General features: G+C 36.6%; 1 protein-coding gene across 4 annotated transcripts in view; it reads right to left on the bottom strand.

The window, feature by feature from the left end:
* Positions 1–687: 687 nt before the first annotated feature.
* The window catches only part of cntnap3 (contactin associated protein family member 3), a 100,248-nt gene continuing 78,527 nt past the window's right edge, over positions 688–22,408 (bottom strand). For 3 of the 4 annotated variants that reach the window (XM_064308276.1, XM_064308278.1, XM_064308279.1), the window contains 8 exons: positions 20,912–21,130; positions 19,420–19,659; positions 17,177–17,401; positions 15,987–16,120; positions 15,240–15,327; positions 7,799–8,017; positions 6,995–7,066; positions 688–2,590 (listed from right to left, as the gene is read on the bottom strand). In XM_064308276.1, coding sequence (XP_064164346.1) covers positions 2,394–2,590; positions 6,995–7,066; positions 7,799–8,017; positions 15,240–15,327; positions 15,987–16,120; positions 17,177–17,401; positions 19,420–19,659; positions 20,912–21,130 — 1,394 coding nt within the window. In that variant the 3' untranslated portion in view covers positions 688–2,393. The remainder of the gene's footprint in view (positions 2,591–6,994; positions 7,067–7,798; positions 8,018–15,239; positions 15,328–15,986; positions 16,121–17,176; positions 17,402–19,419; positions 19,660–20,911; positions 21,131–22,408) is intronic. The other variant, XM_064308277.1, reaches the window with a different exon arrangement.

Consider the following 22,408-nt stretch of genomic DNA (forward strand, 5'->3'; position numbering starts at 1 on the left):
AAAACCTTTGTCTTTCAAAATTTGCTTCTTCTACCCACTTCTATTACGCTTTCATTTTTTCATTTTTGTTTTCTTGGAACAATAACTCTTTCAATTTTTTTACTTTCAGTCCCTTCATTGTTGTTGTTCCTTTCAATGTTTTGGCAGACTTATGCAGTGGGTCAAGCTCATGCTGACCCACAGTATAAGCTCATGAGAAGCACTACTAACAGCCACCATATACCACTCCACAAAGGCTTTTTCACAGTGCTGTGTAGATACTATCAAAATGGAAATTTCTTTACTGTTTGTGGATCTTGTTGGCTGAAAAAAACAGATTATTCTGGATTTTTAAATCCACTTTTAACAATAAATACATAAATAAATAAATAAATAAATAAACATGAAGGAGACAGGCGATTACATGAGTTACTAAAGGAAAAATACAAAGATTACTGAGCATGCATTTTCGCCAGTTGCTTCTCATTAGTTTGATTGGTGAATAGAAATTGAACATATAAAGGTGTTAATTAGTTTGCCTATGTGTGTGCGTGTGTGTGTGCATGCATGTGGTGGAGAACTCATTTTCATTTTATAACATCAATTATTTCTGAATTTGTGGTGCAAAAATATTTGACAAGCAGCTAAATGGATTACCTTGGGAATGTTGGTCAAAATGGATTTCAGAATACAACAACTGCGACAGCTTTAATTAACAGACATTTATTTTGTATTGGACCATCCATACTTGTACTTTACAGCACTTCCTTGATTACCATCAAAGTTCCTCACACAGATCATTTATCATCAAATTACTTTGCTGGTTGGATCCGTGTTGTAGAATATAGAATTTAGCATTTTTGGAATACAGCAGAATCACTGGATCTAGTCAAATGCATGGCAGTTCTTCCTTTTAGGTCTTAACGAAGCTTCTGCTTGACACAAGACCTGTCCTGTTGAAAGGTCACCATGACGATACACTCTCATACAATGTCAGTCAAATGTAACTGACACCCAAAGCCTGATTTACTTTACATTAGCACAGTAAATTCAGCACATCTCACTTCCTGCACCACTGAAATACTCCCAAGACTGTCCCATCACATCTCCAGCAGCGTGACACTGTAATAAGCACTGTAAACACAAACCTGCCGAGGCAACATTCACTAATAATTTACCACACCAGGTGAGGTTGTATGAGCAAAGAAGTTACATACCATTGTCAGCTTTTGGTCACTCTTGGACTTCCTGCTTCCAGAATTACAGTGTACCCTTCTTCCCCAGGAAAGTTACTGACTAAGTGGATGAATAAATGCTTAAAAAAGCTCTTTAAATTAACTTCCTAAACTTTGAGACAGCCACAATATGGTAGATTCACATGTGCATTATGCAAAATGAAGGGGTAAGTGCAAGGGAAAGGATGCAAGTCTCACATTCAGAATTGACCTATGTCTCAGAGGGAATTATACTTTTAAGTAATAATAAATGACATCCTAAACATGATGCCAACTTTCAGAATGAAATTACAGTTTGTTCTGTGCTAAATAAAATTATATAAATAAGAACTATTTCATAAATAAGAAATGGCTTATGAAACAGTATCATTATTAAATATCCAGTATCCATGTTTTTATATTTATTATTTTTTAGACATCATACCAACTGTCAAATTGTCTGTTTTTTTTTTTTTTTCTTCTTCATTGGTCCTGTATATTGAGCCTGTAATGCACTGACATTACCTGCCTGATCTGGGGGTCTCAGTTTATGGAAGTCAACTGTCACATGTCAAAGGTCTACATATTTTACAACAGACCATTTGGTACTCTTGTTGGCTGTTGTAAGTTGTGTCCACATGCATCTCAGGACAGGCTGTGCTCTACAGTGCACCTAAATTAGCAGATGAAAAAGTATGTATGGTGGATACCAAACACACACACATCCAACCTTGGTATTAATTAGCTGCACTTTCAGAAACATCATAATATCAAAATCCACTTCACTCAACACTTCAAACATTTATTTTTCATCTGATAGTGTTAGACTATGTCCAAGTACTCAATATTTTATGCATAATGTCTTTTAATTAAACATAATGAACAATGGTTTTAGGGGAATATAAGATGTTAATTGTTATACAGACATTAATTCAACATGTACAATTTAAAGAGTATTTACAATCAATGAAAGTCAGTATTTTCTTTTTTTTCATGTCTACCAGACAAGCTGTATTAAATATATACAAAAAATATCAACCATTAAAATTTTTCCACATCTCAATTAACCACCATTGACAATTGTGTAGGGCTTATGCAGTAATGCACAATGAATGTTAACGTCTTTAGACTTGGCAAGGCATTTGTATCCTCAGTTTATCTTGATTGTGAAGCGGAGTGCTGAGGTAAAGGAAGAGTCTTTTAAATGAAGTATTCCTTTTGGTGTTCACTCAATACGTTCTGTGAGTTGGGATCGTTGTTGAAAGGAAAATCTGGGCTATCGTCAGACTTGTCTCCCTTGGCTTCTCTGCTCTGAAAGGACTCCTTTCGTCGATAGAGAAATCTTGCTATTATTGCCAGGACGCAGAGAATGATAAATATCATGACCGCAATAACACCTGCAAATGAGATGCATGCAGTTAACAGCTCAAACACACTCACATTTTCTAAAACTTAAGTGGCATCTTGCTTAATACTTTTCACATCATTACACTTGAATTCAGAAGGCTTAATTAGTGCCGACAACATATGGAACCTGAAGATAATTTCAGAATGCACCATATGCCTTCAAAAGATCCTTCACAAAAATTTTCCTAAAAAATTCTAAATACGGTGCTACGTAAATGTCTGAAAAACATTTCTAGTTCTAGATTTTTCCAGTTTCGAAGTTAATGTACTTTGACTCTACTCCTGCATGTCTCAGAAAAGAACGTTGGCATTTATGAGAAGCAAAGCGTTCAGTGAAAACAACAAACTATATTTCAGTTATCCACTTTAATGGTGATGTGAATTTTTACATTGCAACCCCTCAGAAACCACAGATGTGGTCCTGGAATGCAGTTGCGATGGTCCCCTGCCAAACCAGTACCTGTACCTGTCTCTTGGCAACTGGTTACAGCTAAGCAAAGCTGAAGGTTAGTTTTGCTATTTGTGGTGTCAGTGGGCCACGAGGTCATGCTTTGTTCTTGGGCAAATAGCAACATGAGTGCAATTACTTGATAGTGATACTATTAAATATGATGACAACACAAAGGGTACCATACACTAAATGATTTCTCTAGTTTTCACTTCGACATTACCGTATAATTAACAAATCCTTACTGTAGAACCTGCATACAATATGTAGCTGTAGATCTGCAAAGCATTCTGGTCAAAATTTGATGGCAAGTAAAATTTACAATAAAAATTAAGGCAATTAAGGCGTTAAGGCAATAACTACACGTGTAGGCTCATGCATCTTACACCATGGGGTCAAACCAAACACCGCAAAAGCCTACTTTCTCCTTTTCTTTTTTTTTCAGTGCTAAATAAACTAAAGCTAAATAAACTAAAACAATATCAGGGATGTCCATCTGTCAAAGTTTATACTCCTTTTCCAAGATATTGTTTTTGTGTTTTTTTTTTCTTTTGGTGTCAATTTCATGTTTTCTGATCACAACCACAGAATCTGAATCTGCGCCCTCCACTAACGTAAACAAAACGTTTAAAGCCTCAATGAATATACACAGATTGTGTGTGGCACCATATTTGGCAGTGCTTAAATTTTGGCTGAGTTCTCCTTCTTATCAATTATACTCCTAGCAATTAGCTTGTAAATTGCTTTAATTTTACTGCAGTAATAATTTCAGTACTGGAATTGTTATTACATTTAACATACTGTGAAATGTATTGCCACAACCTACAAGCTAATTGCACCTAAGCACCTTCTCACAACTGATGGGAATACAACATAACCTAGTTGGTTTGCTAACTAGGGAGTGGAAAATCTCATTGAGGCATTATTACTAATAAATGCATATTTGTTAATTATGCTATTTTTCAAAATATGTACATTTATCTAAATATGTATAAATATGTTTTTATAGTTAATTGAGATGATCCGAAAAATAAAATATGATTGTTTTTTCTTTGAGAGTTTTTGGTTGTATGTGATATCTGATACTTCCCATGTGATTTCTGTCTGTCATGCTCTCCTTTCCTTTAAACAACTTGACAATAAAGGGATGTACTATGAATTTTCATGATTGCCTTAAGTAGTAAACTGACAGTGATTACACACTCATTTGACATTTGAAGCCATTCCAATCCTTTTAAGTGTGAGTGCTGCTGACATTTTACAAGCATTATACTTAGGGGTTCAAATGCAATAAAACATTAACAACAGTATTGCATTGCACAGAACACAGACTCCTTTGAGATAGCAGAACTGCATTTCTACCCCCAAAGAAGACCTGTTTCTAGTGAGAAGAAAGAATACATTTCATTAATTTTCACATTGCGCAACCCCCCCCCCATTTCCCTAAGATAGGACATAATTAAGCAGGAACACATGGGGAATATTTACATACATGTTCCAGCTGTACATTCTGGGTTGAATCTAAAGAACTTAAGATGGTTAAAGGTCTTTACTCTCTTGTTTTTTTGGTCACGGAAGTTTCTCTCTGCGTGTGTGCGCATGGAGGATTTGCCTACTTCATGCAGCCCTTAACTGAACACAGAGTCAAGTGTCTCGACTTCAGGGAACAGCCACGGGTGGGGTGGGCTTGGGTCAAGATCGCTCTGCACTTCAAAAGAGTCCCTACACCTAGAGAATTAACAATTGAAACAAAGCTGGTGGGAGGGTGGCTACCCATCAAAAGACAAGAGCCAAAAGTAAAGCCAAGACAAAAGAGTGCTGGAAAGATTTAGGAATTAAGCTGCAAAGCTTTAACTGAATATTAATAATAATATTTAACCAGATAGTGACAATTAAATGACATTTTTTCCCCCTACACAAATGGTCTGAATTTAAATCTAATCCTCTGGTGACAAGTGCGGGGATTAAACAATAATAATAAATTCAGTGCACAGCATATTGGAATTATTCACAAAGATCCAGTGTGAGTTTTTTGAGCAAAACCAACATCAGCATTTAGATTATATATTCTATTGTTATTATGACTAGGAAAGATTTAAAAAAAAAATGATTACATTAAGCATTTGACACCTTTAGTGCTGGCTTGAACAAAATATAGTCCGCAATTAAAGATGAAGGCATATGCTGAGATGGTCCAAATAATCATCTACAATGGAATGTTTGCAGGAATAAACACAATACAGTTATTCCTATCACACTGAACATATTAGATACTTCAGAATAGTTCTGCTCAGAGCTGACACATGGCACATTTAGATCTTGAGCTATATTTATTAGACTACAATGTCTTATAACTTGATATTTTCTTGCTAGCTTTTTCAAAGGCCCAGTACATAACATAGCTACCCAATCCCATACAGTTGTAACTAAGCCGCTTGGCTACTTCTTTGGTAGCTTAGTCTTCCCATGCAATTATACAGTCATGTCACCTAATCCATATGCTTTAAAATCAGTCAATATGTCATTTATTTATTTATTCAGACATTATCTTGGCTTGTGAAACCTGTTTACTGAAAGTCTGGAATACAAACTCAAAAATGTCGACAGAATGTTGATTTGCAATGCGTCGGTGTTCTCCCATAGTAATTTCTTTAAAGAAGAAAAAATTATTTTGTAACTTTGCTTGAACTAAGTGTATGGAACTTGACAGCCATTGACAGGCATACATTGTGACTAAAACCATACTGAGTACTCTAGTCAAGTGGTTTTCATACTTTATGTAGAAAATATAATCATTACTATGTCATTATCTAGCATCCCCAACTTGGCAAGTCACCTTAGACAGAACAAAAGTCTTAGATGGCTAATGCGAGCAACATTCACTTTAACATTAAGAATATTTTGAAAGGGGTAACGGACAAGGGTATGGATGCCACATTTCCCAACTGTACTGTAATTTGTCCATAGGTGTCATAAAGAGTTGAACACATTGTATAAAGCAATGATGAGACGGCCAAATACAGGCCAAAATGTCAATTAGAGTGCAACCACCCTCTCTCCAATCAGTGTGAATTCCCCCCTCCCAATTCTTCTCTGACTCTGGCAGTCACTGAATATTGGTGCCACCCACAGCGAGCATCTTAAAAAAACAAAACAAAAAACTTGAAACTTAAAAATCTGTACCACTTTTTAAAGGTCTTCTGAAAGTCAGTCATAAAGTCTTAGCCAGTGGACATATCGTTCTTGCTTTACTTTTGAGAGATCTACAGTAATTTAATACAACAACTGAGGAAAAAGCTGCCCAGCCTAGAATCATCTTATATTTTGAAACCACATCACTGTTTCTTTTGAGGGTATAACACATAACGTATGCTGATGTAATGTGATACCTGTATGTTTTTCTGCAGTTACTGGAAGGTTTGCAGTATTTGAAAAGTCAGTGAATTTGGAGTCTGAGTTAAGAATTTGCATGAACAGCAATATTGAAAAACAAAAATGAAATGGACATTCAAATAGAATTGAAGGATTCAAGGATATTCAAGAACATTCAAGAAATGTTCTGCATTTTTCTGAGAAAAGGATGCATAATTTCAGAGTCCTAGCACAATTTAAGTCAATTAACTGGTAAATTTCATTTGAACTGCAATAAAAGCTTTTGATCATAATTTAAAACATAGTTTTTATGTCCTTGGTTTGTTCAGAGTTCTGAATACATCTCATAGTGTAGAGGAACATGCAAAGCATTAAAAACCAATCTGTAAACAGATACCTGCTTTAGATGATTAAATTGGCCAATAGTTGTGTAAGTACCTTTACATTTTCTCAATAGGGGAGGGAAGTTGCTTATTATATTAAAAGAGGTTTTATTGAAAATGGAGGATATTGCTTGTTCCCAAATTTCCTAATTATTTTCAATTTCTGTAAAAAAGACTACTGTCCCTGTTACCTCCGATCAGAGCTGAGTCACTCCTGACTGCATTGACTATCGGCTCACCGGTATCTATTGTACCAGATTGATCTACAGCAAAAACAGAGAGAAAGACAGAAAAGATCAAGTCAGCATGGCCCATGGAATAGTCTATTTAATATGCAGCATCAAACATATAGATCTGTTTTCATGTAAACCAAATGTGTCAATGATAAATTTATTATGAATAATCACAGGAGGTACTTGAAGTTACTGAATTACGCAAGTGTATTCAATGAGCCTTTAGTAAGTTTGTAAAGCCATTCCGTATGAAAAAGAGGAAAATGAAATTTAAGAAAAAGATAGCAGAGTAAGACAAGGACATTGAATAGATATGAAATATCAAGAAAAGAAATCAACACTTCTAGCCAATCATCAACCATCATTCTCCCTTGTCTGGAACCTCTGCCTCTGAAGTACCACTTCTCTGTCTCCTTTGTCTAATGAAAACACACTGATAGGACAGTATTGGCACTTCTAGTTTAATGAATGAATGTGGTAATTAATACATTTGTTATTATCATTATTTAATGTTTCACATATAATTTGCAATTAGCCATTTTGTCATTTGTCATTTGTAACATGTAAATATGTAATATGTGATTTAGATTGAGAATTACATTTTATATGCACCAGTTTTGTGGTGCCATGTTATGACAAAATGTGTTAGGTGAAATTAAATTAAATTTCTTGTTTTATTCATTCTTTTTGACTACTGCATAGCAATTTATCAGAGACTATCCCAGAAAAACATGAATCTTATTTGAACAAGTCTCCTCTTACCTGAGAGTGAGTGTGTGGTCTCCACTGCGAAAGGATTGGATGGCGAGGAGGCCCCGCAATGTGATTCTCCGAGTTGCCCCTTAACAATCACAGGGCTGCTGCTAGGGTAGAGCAGGGCGGCTTTCAGAGGGGTGATGCTGTTGAACTGCACTGCTGAGAGGCAGCCACTGAAGCCCAGCGAGTTGACCCTGGCTACCTCTGGGTCCAGCTCACCACTCTCTGCAAGCACAAGGTGCAGCACAGAAGGCGCACGACATGGGGTGATAATTCCACTCATAAACAGTCGGGCTGGAGTGATATCATTAACCTCAGCTTTACTCGCCTCACCTTTCCATGGGCTAAATGTATGGCTGTTATTGTTTACAAACACAGTCAAAGAACCACTATTTCAACAGTTCAGCATTCAGGAGATTTATGTGGTACTTTGTGCGAATTTGGCCACATCCTGAATCCTTTGAAAACTTCAGAGGATACTTTCAGGAACAGCAGACAGTACATAATATCATGTGACATTCATTCTTCTGCAATTTTTGCAGAAAATCTGGACAGCCACCTCACTGACTATTGTACTTCAATAGATAAGTAAGATATTGTCCAGCATGTTCTGTACCTGCTTAATAATTTAAAAATACCGGGTATTATACTGTAGTCCAATACACATTCTCAAAGTTCAAGAATTTCCTGAAAAAATGATCTGAAATGCACATCGACACTTGTGCGCAATGTGGCAAATTAAGTTAGCCTTAGGGATGAGGAAATTCAGCTGAAAAGGCTGGATGAATGCCATGTGTTCTTTTCTCTCAATAGGCACATGCCAGGGATCTTGGCTTATTTGTGTACAAATGCTGTACTTTATCTGACCCGTGTACCTTGCCTTAGTGTGGCTACAGGTTCTCTCTCGTGTATTTTGCTACAAATGTTCACAGAAGAGCAAACCTTTGTTTCAAAGTTCTTTTTATACACAATCTTTTCTCAGATCAAGCTTTCTGAAATGAGCCAATGTCTGACATTTCAGCTTTTAAACAGTACATACATTTTGTAGTCTAGACCTCCACAGAATTTACTTGGCTCTAGCTTCATTCAGGTTAAATATTTTTACTTTTACTTTTTATATATCGTGTCTTTCATTTAATTTATTTTCCTATCCAGGTCTTTTTTCTTGATTACAATGCTAGAAAAAATATACACTAACAGTGTAAAAATATATTTTTAGATGGTAATGCAATAGTGTATAATTGAGTGAGTCTTTCTTCAAGCTTGCAACAGATCCAGAATTTCTTGCAGGATCTGTTTTGAACTGAAAAGTCAGATGTAACAAACAGGCACACTGGAAGCACAGTTTGTGTGCCATCTACATGAGTTATCGCAAGGTGCGCTTCTCACCTTAATGCATATCGTACAAATAACGTGCGGATATATTGTAGCTGATTATTTATTCCCTTTAAATTACTATGGTTCACGCAATTAATGAGGGTTAATTTTTGCACACAATTTCTCCACTTCTAAGGAGCAGGTGTAAATCAGTGGAGGCTGAAAAAAGGAGTGCTGTTGTGGGGATGACATCCTCAAACAGGCTGCAGTATTTGAAGCAAGACAGAGAAACAGGTATAGGCCTCAAAGACGCACTGAGAGAATCTGTGCATTCCCATCCCATCCTGGAACTAGTCAAGCTCCTCGCAACATCTGGCATCTTCATCAGTTCAATTTCTACCACAACTGGAATATCGCAGTCCCCATTTTGTCATACGCTGTCCATAGTGCTGGATATGCTTTTTCAGTGATCAGTGGATACATCAATTTCCCTACATCCAAAGAAGATATTCAATGCACTAAACAGGAGATTTTTGGAAATAGCTGAATTCTCCCACGTTATTGCCATAGATTGCACACTCATAACAGTTACATCAAACAAAAATTTTAAAGAAGCATGGTTCATTGGTCAACACATTAAAAAAAAGCTACACAGCATTAATGCAGTACCATGTGTTACCAGTAATGTGTGATGTATTGATTTATTTTGTCGTGCTGAAGGTGACAGAGGTTATCCTCTGCAACCCTGGATTATGACTCCGGTCATCAATCCAACAACAGTGGGCCAACACAACTATAACCAGTCCCACATCGCAGGTTACCAGGGGAGTAATTGTGCTCGTGCATCCGCAAAATGCGATTAGTAGGCAGTCACATTCACAGACTGCGTAGTTAGCTGCAGCCATGGTAAATAAAATGTTAATTTCACACAGATTGCATACGCACCAACATACCATCGCCAGGCCACTATTAGTGCGACGGGTTTTATGCACATGCATCTGACTCCGAGTATAACTGAACATCAAGAGATTGGCCCCCCGCCGATGCCTTCTCTCTCCTCATCTCCCAGGATCAGCATGCAAGCCAGACAATGAAACACTACGCTCTTGTCTTCAATCTGACCTGCTTCACTCAAAGACATCAAACACACATCCTCATTCAGAATGAGTGAGGCCTGAAGCCGTCGTAACACTGTCAGGATCTGTCAGTTTAAAATCAACACCCTTCTCCATCTGAGGAGCAGAAATGTGCCACAAAGAGACTGACAGCCAGGAAAGCACCAGCCAATCGCATATGCTCCATTGTTGTGAGTCTTGCGGATTATATTTTTGAGCAATCAGTTGACATCCTTGCTTGACACATGGAGCTCAATTTAAACTGTGCTCTGTCAGAATAGATCTAGCTTAAAATGTGAGCCAATATTACTGCCACCAACTCAACAAAAGGCTATGATATCAGAGACTACGCAAGGAACCTTACTCAACATTGGGAAACTATAATGTACCCACTTCCCAGATTTCCAAAAGTAGAACAACAACAGAGAAATAAATAAATAAATAAATAAGCACAACGGCAATAGGCATAGGAATACATTATAAACCAGATTACCTGATTTGTATTCATGGAAATAAGGATCTAAATCTTTAAATGTGTCTGATGAGTATGGCGTATGACATTATGTGTTGCATTTCATAAGCACTGCTGAGTGTGCAAAACATTTTGAAGTTCTCCAAACCATATTTTCAACTGGAATCTGCAGATGTAATATAAACCTGATATCCCCGTTTTTCATTGAATGTGGCTATAATTGAATCTTATGATACATTGATTCTCTTTTTTCAGGTTGATATAAAAAGTGAACTCTTCCACTACTGTGTATGGGTTGGATGCATTTAGGTTCTTAGGTGCAGGATGTTTTGTCTTTCCTTTCAAATTGAGAAAGATTAGTCCTTCAAAAATCTATGATCTATAAATAGCTAAAAAAATAAATAAATAAATAAAAAAGCGAAAAATTGAAAAAGGGGAAAAATACTTTAATGGTAGCTACTCAAAGAAAGCAATATTGCTTAACATATAAATCACGTCTTGACCCCATAGTTTCTCCCCTTTACAAAAAAAACACCCTCTTCACTAACATTACATGACAAAAAGTATCTGAACACCCCTTGATCTGGGGTGCTTAGTTCCAGTGAATGCAAATCTTAATGCCCCTGGCCACACAGTGAAGTCCATATAGAAATCATCTTGTTAAGAACCGTGTGGAAGAACTTGACTGGTCTGCACAGAACTCTGACCTCAACCCCATCACACACCGTTGGGATTAATTGGAAAGCCAACTGCGAGCCAGGCCTAATCACCCAATCAGTTCCCGTCCTCACTTATGCTCTTCTGGCTGAATGGAAGCAAGTCCCTGCAGCAATGCTCCAGCATCTAGTACAAAGCCTTCCCAGAAAAGTGGAGATTGCCATAGCAGCAAAGGGTGGACCAACTCCATATTAATGCCAACAATTTTGAATAAGATGTTGGAGGTCAGATGTCCACATACTTTTGGCCAAGTAGGGTACATGTTCATCAGGGGCACATAATTTATTGAATTATGATACCACTATTATCATGAAATTAAATATTTTTTGATTAAGAGCTATATAGAAATTCCAGTGGTATTATGCATGCTAAACTAAGAAGCATCACTGTGCAATCATATAGGCAGCTCGTATGGAAAGGGAGGTTATTATCATTAGTAAAAATCTGCTCAATAATTCAGAATTGCATTTTGCTAGATGCATTCATTGCTTGCTAACAAATAATTTAAGCTAATGTTATCTTAATAGCTCAGAAATAGCAGAAGCAGGACATAATACATTTATGAAACTGCAGGTTTTGCTGTCAATATAACACATCAGTTTCTATGGATGTAACACATGATGTATTGACATTAGGCTATAGTTGTTCCCATTAGAATATACAGTATAAGACTTTTCCCTCCCATCCAAGGGTTGCTGGTTTCGAGTTTCAACACGCTGTTAATACCAGCTGACATATAGTGGAATGAAGTGGAACACTGTACTTCATGCCAGATAAATGTCTCAAAGTCTATCAGGATCTGGGCATTATGCCGTAACAATGACATGAGGTCAATAGGATGCTGGAATATATAGCTAATAAGTCAATGGAGGATATAGTACAGTGCCTTTGTCAGATCACACCTCGAGTGCTGTGTATTATTCTTGACACCACACAACAAGAAAGACACAGCTGCTCTTGAAAGGGCAACTAAATTGGTTATAATTTCTGGGGGAAAAGGGTTAAGATATTCAGGGAAAACACATTTTGCATTTGGGATTTGTTTGAGGTTTTTAAATTCATTAAAGTAACACACAAGATTAAGACAAAAGTAAATGACAAAAGACTTTTAAGCGTAGTCCTTTTAGTATAACAATAGGCCACAGGCGAAAACTAGCTCAAGGAAATATTGCAGGATGTCAGGAGGTTTTCTTCTGTCAATGCATGGGACAACTTGCCAGTCTGCAGGTAAATAATGATCCTAGATTGATTGATGTCATTACGTATTATGTTCTCACATTCTACATAGTGTTAAAATCACAGAATAATTATACTTTCTTATTTTTGATGATGAAAGTTCAATTATCAGTAATGGAAAGTATAATATGTAAAGCAATGACGTTATGCTTTTTTGCCATATTTCCCTAAGCCATGGGCCTGGTCATTTCCTGTGTTCCCATTTATAGTTTCAGCCATCCTGTTTCTGCTTTTGTCTTATCTGCATTCCATTCAAGATAAGAACTCCTTCGACCCCTATTATTATAGGTAAAATATTTTATTTGAAATGCTGTCATTGCACAGCAAAAATACTGCATTGTGTATGGCTGGGAGAAAGCAACTTCATCATGAGTACTTCATTAAAGATTGATCTGCTATCTTCTACAAATAAAGATTTCATGCATTTTATATGAATTTAGAGCGAGTTCAGTCGCATTCGATAGAAAGATGACTGTTTAAGAAGAGAGGGAAAATTGGTGCTCTAAGGAATAATAAGGGTGTTTGATGTGTTAGAAAGAATTGTCAAATAAGTGAAGGCGAAGGCACTAATTTATGAGGTTTAAGGGCCTTGAGCAGAAAGTGTTGGTGATGTGGAAATCAATCTGTGGTATTGAGAAAGCATTAGTGTAACCAGTGGTACCTGCTGCAAAGATCATTTTCTATTTCCAATTCTGATGTCCCTAAATGTTTGATTATGTGCTAATTATTTTCATGCCATGCATCAAAGTGAACGATCCTTGGTAGGGGAGAGGGGGGAAATAATGGTTTGCGTATCTGTCTCAGTTCTGAAAACATTACTAGAGATAGATTGATCCTTTAAAAAAAAATGCAAACACAATGCATTTTCTGGGACATTCACTAGCAATCTGACCAAAAGTATCCAAATGTTACATTTAACCCAGAGTTTGAAGTAAAAACTAGCATGGCGGGGGGTACACCTAACAGTCTTAATAGCCTCAAAAATTAACACAAAGTGAGGCAATTCAATACAATTCAATATGATTTTCCCTATATTGGTGAAAACCTATCACGACTGCACATTATTCTCCGGTTCCCATCTAATGTCTGTTCAATCCAAACAGCTGTATCAGTCGATGTCACATGTCACCCTTCCATCAGGTACAGGTCTCTGACCTGGAAACGGGCCCGTTTTAAAAAGAGCTTTGTCCCCTCTGCTATCGAGGCACCGAACAAACTGCCTCGCTGAATGTCAGGTGTGTTATATGTATATACTGTATGTATCTATGTATTTATTACTGTATGTATCTATGTATTTATGTGTGTTATATGTATATACTGTATGTATCCATGTATTTATTATATGTGTGTTATATGTATATACTGTATGTATCTATGTATTTGTTATATGTATATACTGTATGTATCTATGTATTTATTACTGTATGTATCTATGTATTTATTATATGTGTGTTATATGTATATACTGTATGTATCTATGTATTTATTATATGTGTGTTATATGTATATACTGTATGTATCTATGTATTTATTATATGTGTGTTATATGTATATACTGTATGTATCTATGTATTTATTATATGTGTGTTATATGTATATACTGTATGTATCTATGTATTTATGTGAGGCCGCAAAGCAAAGCTGTGAAAACAAATTTCCCCTGGGGGACAATAAAGTATTGTATTGTACCCCGTATCCTAATGTTAAAGTTAAATAAATGTTAATTAATAGTCAACTGACAACAGGCCAACAACCCTACTCAGTTTAATCCTGCAGCGGGGTGTTTGCATGTTTACCTGGCTAGAAATCCCAGCAAGCTAGCATGCAATATTAAAACTATTGGATCTGTTTGTGACTAAAAGACTGCTTACAATTACATACATTTGGATGACATACGCACACAATACAGTAGCCAAAGAACACTTCCCGTAAAAAAATTATCTTGCATAAACTGTAGGCAAAACAGACTTTTGGCAATATCTCCCAAAACATTTGTGAAACTCTCTCGCCCTTAGTTGAAGACAAAGAGATGGTAATTATGTGTGAAATAAGTTGTTCAAGCTTGATGCATCTACCTAAAAAGTCAGCGTTACATTTTATCCCCCTAGGTGTCCACCGCCCTGCCCTTTATTGGCCTTGTTTTATAGGTAGACGAACTTGCAAACCTTAACATCAGACCATGTAAATATTATTAAACAAATAATTTTATTTTATTTTTACAGCTCTAGCCGTAATACAAAACAAATATTTAAATACAAGAATACCCTAAGATAATAAAATTGTCCTGCATTCATTTGTATTTGCTTCATTGAACAAACTATAATACATTTGCATTTCACAGTCATTTCATTATCACATGTGACAGTAAAATGTATGACAATGCACAGTGGATACTTATATGAACAATTCTTCAAACCATAAATATTTAAGGCAGTCCTAATGTCGCAATTTAAATTTTATTTTAACATCAGCCAAATGACAATAATTAACAATAATCAGAAATACATCCTCAAAGGTGTTGTTCAAAATGTGTTCCAGAACATTGAGATATGTACCTAGATGTGTTGAATTTCAAAGTATTCTTACTTACCATAAACTTTTCCGAGAATGACAGACTTTATTGCATTGAATTCCATGTCGGATGTCAAATTGAATTCCTCTCTCGCATACTGGTCAACCTAATTTAAAGTTTAGTAAATATGGAAATACTTAGTAGGAAAAAAAATCAACTGACACATGCTTTCAAATTATTCAAAATTTATTCTTCCACAGAGAGATTTTTAATTAAACCTGTTCTTCAAACTACTTTAAACACATCATTGCTTCACTGTTGAGCCAATGCCATTCAATTAAACAGAAAGAAGTACTAGAGTCTGGACAGATTTCCTCCTTGAGTCTACATATTCAAAATATGATTATCATGAAAGCTTAGCGTAATTGGCATGGCTATTTTATGCATGACAGTCTTGAAGAGACAACTTCTGCTTAATAAACTTTAGCCTCTTTACTAACAAGTGCATGCTATAAAGTGAAGTATTCAAATGGATACTCAACAGTTTACAGACACAATGAGCCTCATTCACAAAACGTGTACAATCACATTTGATCGTAAACTGCGCATAAGAGCATTTCAAAGAACATTTTGGCATTAATCATTTTTTTCTTATCTGTATTTGTTCATGGCTGTTTCCTTATGCAAATCACATGAATGGGACTGCGCATACAATTTACAAACGGCCAGCATTCATCATCTCAAAAGTAGTAGTAATTTAAGAAAAGTTTTGTGAATGAGGCCCAATCAGTATGACAGTAAGCCAGAGGTAATATAATGCATTACCTGAACATGGAGAATGTCCGCTTGCCTCTTAATGTTCACTTTATGGAGCTGGCCATTGGCCAGGTTTCTCATATTCATCCTGAATACCTCTGCATCTTTGTTATTCTGCAATTTGTACTTGACGTCCAAATGACCTTGAAAAAGGAAGCACCTTGCTATTATATTCAACTGTAGTTACACACTATAAATGGTTATTTTCTTGAAAACTAAAGATTATTATAGTTTCTTACAAGCATAGCTTTCAAGCTTTTCTAAAGATGAATAAAACATAGAGCTTGTCATTTTATTTCTGCCATAGGCCAAATAAAGAATTTTAAATGAAATCAAAGCATCAGAATTTTTTTTTTTTTTCAATTTAAGTAATCTCTTTGCATAACAATCATGTAAATATGCAGAAATGTATACTGTGTGTGCGAACCGCTGCTCAAATAAGATTCCATGAACAGGCACTATGGAAAGCCAATTACTATTTCTCACATTTCGTATAGAACAGGACAAAACAGCAGGCATGAAATAGCACAAAACTCTGAAATATGTCATCTGCTTTCGGTGGAGCTGTTGACCTTCAGGAAAGATTAGGGAGTCAGGAAGTCACAGGTGAATGTACTGTACAGCAGGACTTTCTAGAACAAGCTAGCTTTATATTCATTATGTTCATCACACTGTCTGTCAAAATCTGCTACTTCATTTCCTGCCACCTTTCCGAAGGGGTTGTACACCATCACAAATGATTACTGTCAGCAAATGAAGTTCAAATAAGGAAATGCAGGCCTTTTCAGGAAAAGAAAAAGAAAAACGTCTGGACTCCCACAAGGCCAAGTGCCTTTGAGGTATCTTGTATTTTAATGGCCAAAGTGCAAATAGCTGGAAAGTGTGTAGTGCCAATGTGTCGCATCTGTCAAATGTTGTATTTCTAACTACAGAACAAACAAAATTTGTGTGTGGTTTGAGTGTACTAGTGTGTGTCTGAGTCCTTATAAGAACAGATTCACAAGTAAACCAAATATAAGCCATGGTCTTCTGGAATGCACATTATGCTGTCTTAACACTTATTATTCACATGAGTTCAGATGCAGTGGCATCTGACGGTAAGCAGCATCTGCACTGAGATCCAGGATCTCAGCAGAATCCAAATTAATCAGCTTAAGCCACAGCAATTCTAACAAATCTAAGTTGCATTATCAACTCACCGTTTCTGTTGAGAAGGACTGCAAGGTACTCCCTATAGTAGGAGTTAGCATACAGGAGCAGCGCTGGAGCCTGGGATGTGCGGAAGCTAAACGCAATGTGCTCGCCTCGAAGTGTTACGTCAGAGTACATGGAGGATGACTGAACACTTGCATTTTTAGTCAGTTCATATGGCTCCTTAAAAGTGTACGCCACGGACGTCCCAGGTTTAAAGTAAGCAGACACCTCTGTAATGAAATTGTAAAAGTTATATGAAAAACAACTCACTGCATTGCTGTAATTCATGCACTGTATACCAGTTTAAAAGGCCTCGAAAATGACCCCCTACACATTCCTTATGATTGTTCCTACACATACGCAAATACATGCATGCATACACGCGCACGCGCACACACGCTTGCTCACTTGCTTGATCATTCGTTCGTTCATTCTTTCATTCTGACCTCTCACATGCCTAATTTGCCATTCCCTACATTGCTTGTGACACTCAACATGTGGCCCAGACTGAAATAGCTGACTGCTGCATACTCTTGGACATCTTTGCTCAGTATAGCACAAATCAGGATTAGTGTGACAAAGCCACCAGGCAAAAAGCTCACGGCAGAACTACCAAAAACCTTCTATTAGGTGTTCCAAAGAATGTTAAAACATTAATATTAGTTTTGCCTTGAAGTAATTATTTTAAGATTGTTCCGATTGATCGGCCACAGATCATTATTGCCCAATAACACTGAAATTGGCCAATGGTCAGCTGCGATTATGCCCTGTCAATCGAAAATAAAAAATAGTTAATTGTTTATTTGTAATTTTTTATTTGTAAGTGGTGTTTTTTTTTTTTTTTTTTTGCCTGTCAGATAAAAAATAATTGCACTTTGTTTTCCATATTCTGTGTTTCCCCTATAATTGTACAACAAACCTGGTGGGCTGCCAGGCAACAAAATGCTTTTTCATTTGGAAATAAATAATCATTTTGTTTGGGAGCCTCTGCGGGGCACTGTTCCAAAATATGAGTCAACCTCTGTGTTGTTGCCTGGGAAACTTGACACGATAAGAGTGCCATCGTTGTGTTCTATCAATGAATGTGTTCTTTGTGTTCTATGCTGCTGTCAGTCCCACTGAACTGTGGTCAGTCCCTTTACTTAACTTATCCCTGCGGAGCGAAGTTAAAGTAAGTTTCTGATATTTACTATTTTCTCGTGGAAGCTCAATCTCACTGTATGGCTCTTGTTTGCACTGTCAACCTAACATTAATGAAGTGTGTCGGTATGGTTGAATGTTGTTGTAAAATGTCTTCTTACAGTGCAGAATTCCTTAATTGTTTACATTCTGGACAGATGTGACTGTGAGCAAATCTAATGCCGTTGTCTCTCGCAGCACTTTCGACACAAGCAATGCCGGAAGGCTTGTGACAGCATATAGCTTTTTTTACGAAATGGCATTTCCCGATATAATAGTGCTGCCATGGTAACACATTTCTTGTACTTGTGGGTCCGGTACTCTTTATGGTACGAAGAAATTTTAGGACAGCGCTTCCAGCATTGCTTGTGTCGAATGTGCTGCGTTGCATTCACCTCTGCCCGGCATGTAAACTAGTCAGGTATTATTCACGGTAAGAAGAAATTTTGACCTTCTGACCTTGTGTAAACATATGGAATTCGCAAACAACTTCACACATCCACACAATAAAGCCCCAAACTTTTGCATTTCTTCCTTCTTCTTTTTCCTGCCAATTCCATTACCACAAATGATCCAGTACCACTATTAATAATTCTTCCCACTGGACATTTAGCTACATCTGCCAATGACAACATCTCGTCTTGGAACCAGCCAATCACAGGACAGTCGATACCAAGCAAAAGGATGTTGTAGAAACTTTGTGGTAGCCATCTTGGTTTTATATAGCCTGCTCACTAATAATTGCCAAAAAGATGTTGATTTTACAGCTGTATAATGTTTGTGGGAAGCTCATTTATATTTCATTTAAATGCATTCTATATCATTTCACATGCAAACCACATTTAATATCATTTCATGACTCAGACAGCTATAGACAGGAGGGGTGGGTGAATGAATAAATACAAATAGAAATTACAAACTCAGAAAAGAAAATATTGCTTATTTTAAACACTGTCGAACACTGTAAACATTATAAGACACATTACCTTTTGAGGACAGTAATCAAGAGTTAAAGCCATATGAATGTTAATTGTGGCACCACATTTAAGCATGCAATGGACCTTTTTACCTTTTTGGCAGAAGGGTCCCATAAAAGCAGACAAGCTGCAGTCGCATGAGAATCCATTGTATTTCTCCACACATCTCCCCCCATTCTGACAAAGGCTGCCATAGCTGCTGCAGTGCCCGGGGCAACCTGGTTTGACTCCAGGGGTGATTTTGGCCCGCTCTTCAAGATCCAGTGTTATCCCATTTAGTTCTAAAGAACGAATGCATCCAAGAAAGCCTTTCTGTCTTGAAGCAGTGCCTCCTGCAAGAACAAAAAGAGGCTTTTTTTCTCTCTCTCTCCTAATTATTATTCGTTTCCATGGTAAGCATGGTCCTGTGATTTATGCACCATTAACCCTCTCACAAGACCATAATTTTTTACAACCCTTTAGAGCCTGCAAAGGGCACTTTCATTACAATGCTATAAAGACACACTAGGATTCAATCAACAATAACATAAAAAAATACTAGTATAGTGTTATACAGTTTGCCATGTTAATTCCAACGATTTCTGAAATCAGCAAACTGTCTATGATGTCAAACTTGACATGATATCATGAAATCATCAGTCACAAACAAATGTTGATTCTTGCCAGTTTTTTTTTTTTCAGAATCTGACATTTTCTTTTCTATTTCTGCCAGTTTGCCACCCATTTCTCTGTCTCACAATCTAGCCCTGGCAACAAGTCAGCAGCAAGAATTCCAAAGTAGAAGTCTTTCAAAACACAACATCAATGGGTCATTGATGTTGCATGCAATTTGTGATAATAATAATAATAATAATAAGAAGAAGAATAATAATAATAAGAAGAAGAATACATTCTTCACAATAATTTCAAAAGCATTACTGAGTGGCTATGTTGGTTAAGGTTTTGAATATGAGCTGGGTCTTGTAGTCACACATTCACACAGCAAGGATACTATCTGGCTATCCATGGAGGTGGGATACAGCAGGGGCAGGGTGAGCATACATCAGGCAGGAGTCCACAGGCTGCTCTTACATTTCTACCTCCCAGTGACAAGGCAGGCTGACAGTTAGTGTCACGGAGAAATGCACCTTTTCTAGATTGGTACACTGTCCTCATTGCTGTGTGTCAATTTTCAATCAGGTTGCATTGATGACTAGTTAGCTACAAAAGTATGGCATCACATCTCTATATTAAATAAATAGCAGGCTTATTAGTAGAAAATGAAATCTAATGACATTTCAATAGTACAAAGTTATATCGCTTCCTGATTGAATATATTTAGATGGGAATAATCTCTTTTATTCGCCCGGTCAATTCTGTGAAACTATAGACAGGATAAATACAGGGAGAGTGAACCAAAATTGGAAAGAACAAATAAATTTCGACCAAATAGGCCGTTTCTCAGACATTCTGGTTTTAATGCCTAATAAAGATACATGCAAACACTATATAAACCAAATGGTAAGAAAAGAGTGTGCGATGCAGGCATTCGCTTTGCTGCAGGTGCTCAAGTCATGCATTCTAATCAGGGAAACCATCTCCTACCTACAAATAATTGGCTGTTGAGCTGCAGATGAATATGTCCATCTGTAGGAGCCTTCTGTGTCCTACTCGGCAGCCGATCCACCCGCAGCATGGCTTCCTTTACGTTCCGCTCCGCTTTCACAGAGTGCCACTGGTTGTTGTTTAGTGGCGTGGGCGCCTCCACTCTCACTTCAAAAGGCCCATTTCCCACATCATAAGAAAACACCACTTCAGATGGGGCTGCAAGTCAAAAAGATTTAGAGTCATAGGTACCTCCCACACTTTACCAGTGCAACATGAGCTGCATTTCTGCTCACTTCACAAATAAATAAATAAATAAATAAATAAATAAATAAATAAAACAACGTGATTTTTCTGTTCTGCTTAAACAAGTACCACATTTATTTCAACTTATCAAAACTTCAGGCTTTGAAATTTCAAGGGCACTGATCAGTGCAATACATGAGTATGTTTTTCAAAACAAGGCCATCATTTGGGATAATTTGACTATAAACAGTATTTTTAGATGAATAATTTAATAATGAATTATTGTTATTAATGTAATTGCTGATTTTATTATTAATTTTAAAATGTTTAATGTTTAACAGTTTTAATGCAAGTATTTCAACCAGTGTCAGAATGTACTTAAAATGTATTTAATTTAAACAAAGCAAGCCACCCAACTTGGAACAGAGCCTTTTTATTAAATCTGACTGGAAAAACAATCCAGTAATGATGATAATCTGACCACATTAATATTCAAAGCACATTCCATCTTCCCACTTATGCCACAAACCCTTGATGTCAAGTTTTTTTGTAGGACTGGCAGAGTTTATTTAGGCTAAGTAGAGAATACCAACTAAATATCACAGGTTCACAGGTTTTTCTAAATTAATTCCTTCTTACATTTTGCAAAAAATAGGCAGTTAAATAATAGTAGATGAATATAAAAAGTGCATGGACAAGATAGGCTACATATTGATTTATATAGGGGAAATGTTAAATAATGATATATTCCATAACATGGTCCCCAAACTCGCTTTAATATCTGTCCCTTTAAAAAGTTAAAGATTTTGTTTTTAGTAAACATCTCTATAGTACCCTGAACTTCAGAAGCACTCTTTTTCAGTGAGTGCTAGAATTACTAGTGTTATCACACACACAGCATGTAGCCCCATACTTTAAGGAATAACTGAGTAGCTGTCATTTCTAATCATTTCTGGGATACATTGGAACTATTATATAGAGCACAAAATAGAAGACTGATAAATTATTTTAAATAGAAATGGATGCTGCTTAAGGTGACACAGGCATATGCCTAATATACAATGCCTGACAAAGCATAGACACTTAACAATAATGCTCATGTAAAATAAAATTGACATCAATATATCAGTTAAAAAATGAAGTCTCATCCATGTGGAATGACAGTATCATTAAGCTATAAAAGTGCTGTGCAATACTGATAATACAGTACATATTAAGTCACTTCATATAAACTTCACCGGTTATCATTTA

This window comes from Anguilla rostrata, chromosome 14 (assembly GCF_018555375.3).
Source record: "Anguilla rostrata isolate EN2019 chromosome 14, ASM1855537v3, whole genome shotgun sequence".
NCBI lineage: Eukaryota > Metazoa > Chordata > Actinopteri > Anguilliformes > Anguillidae > Anguilla > Anguilla rostrata.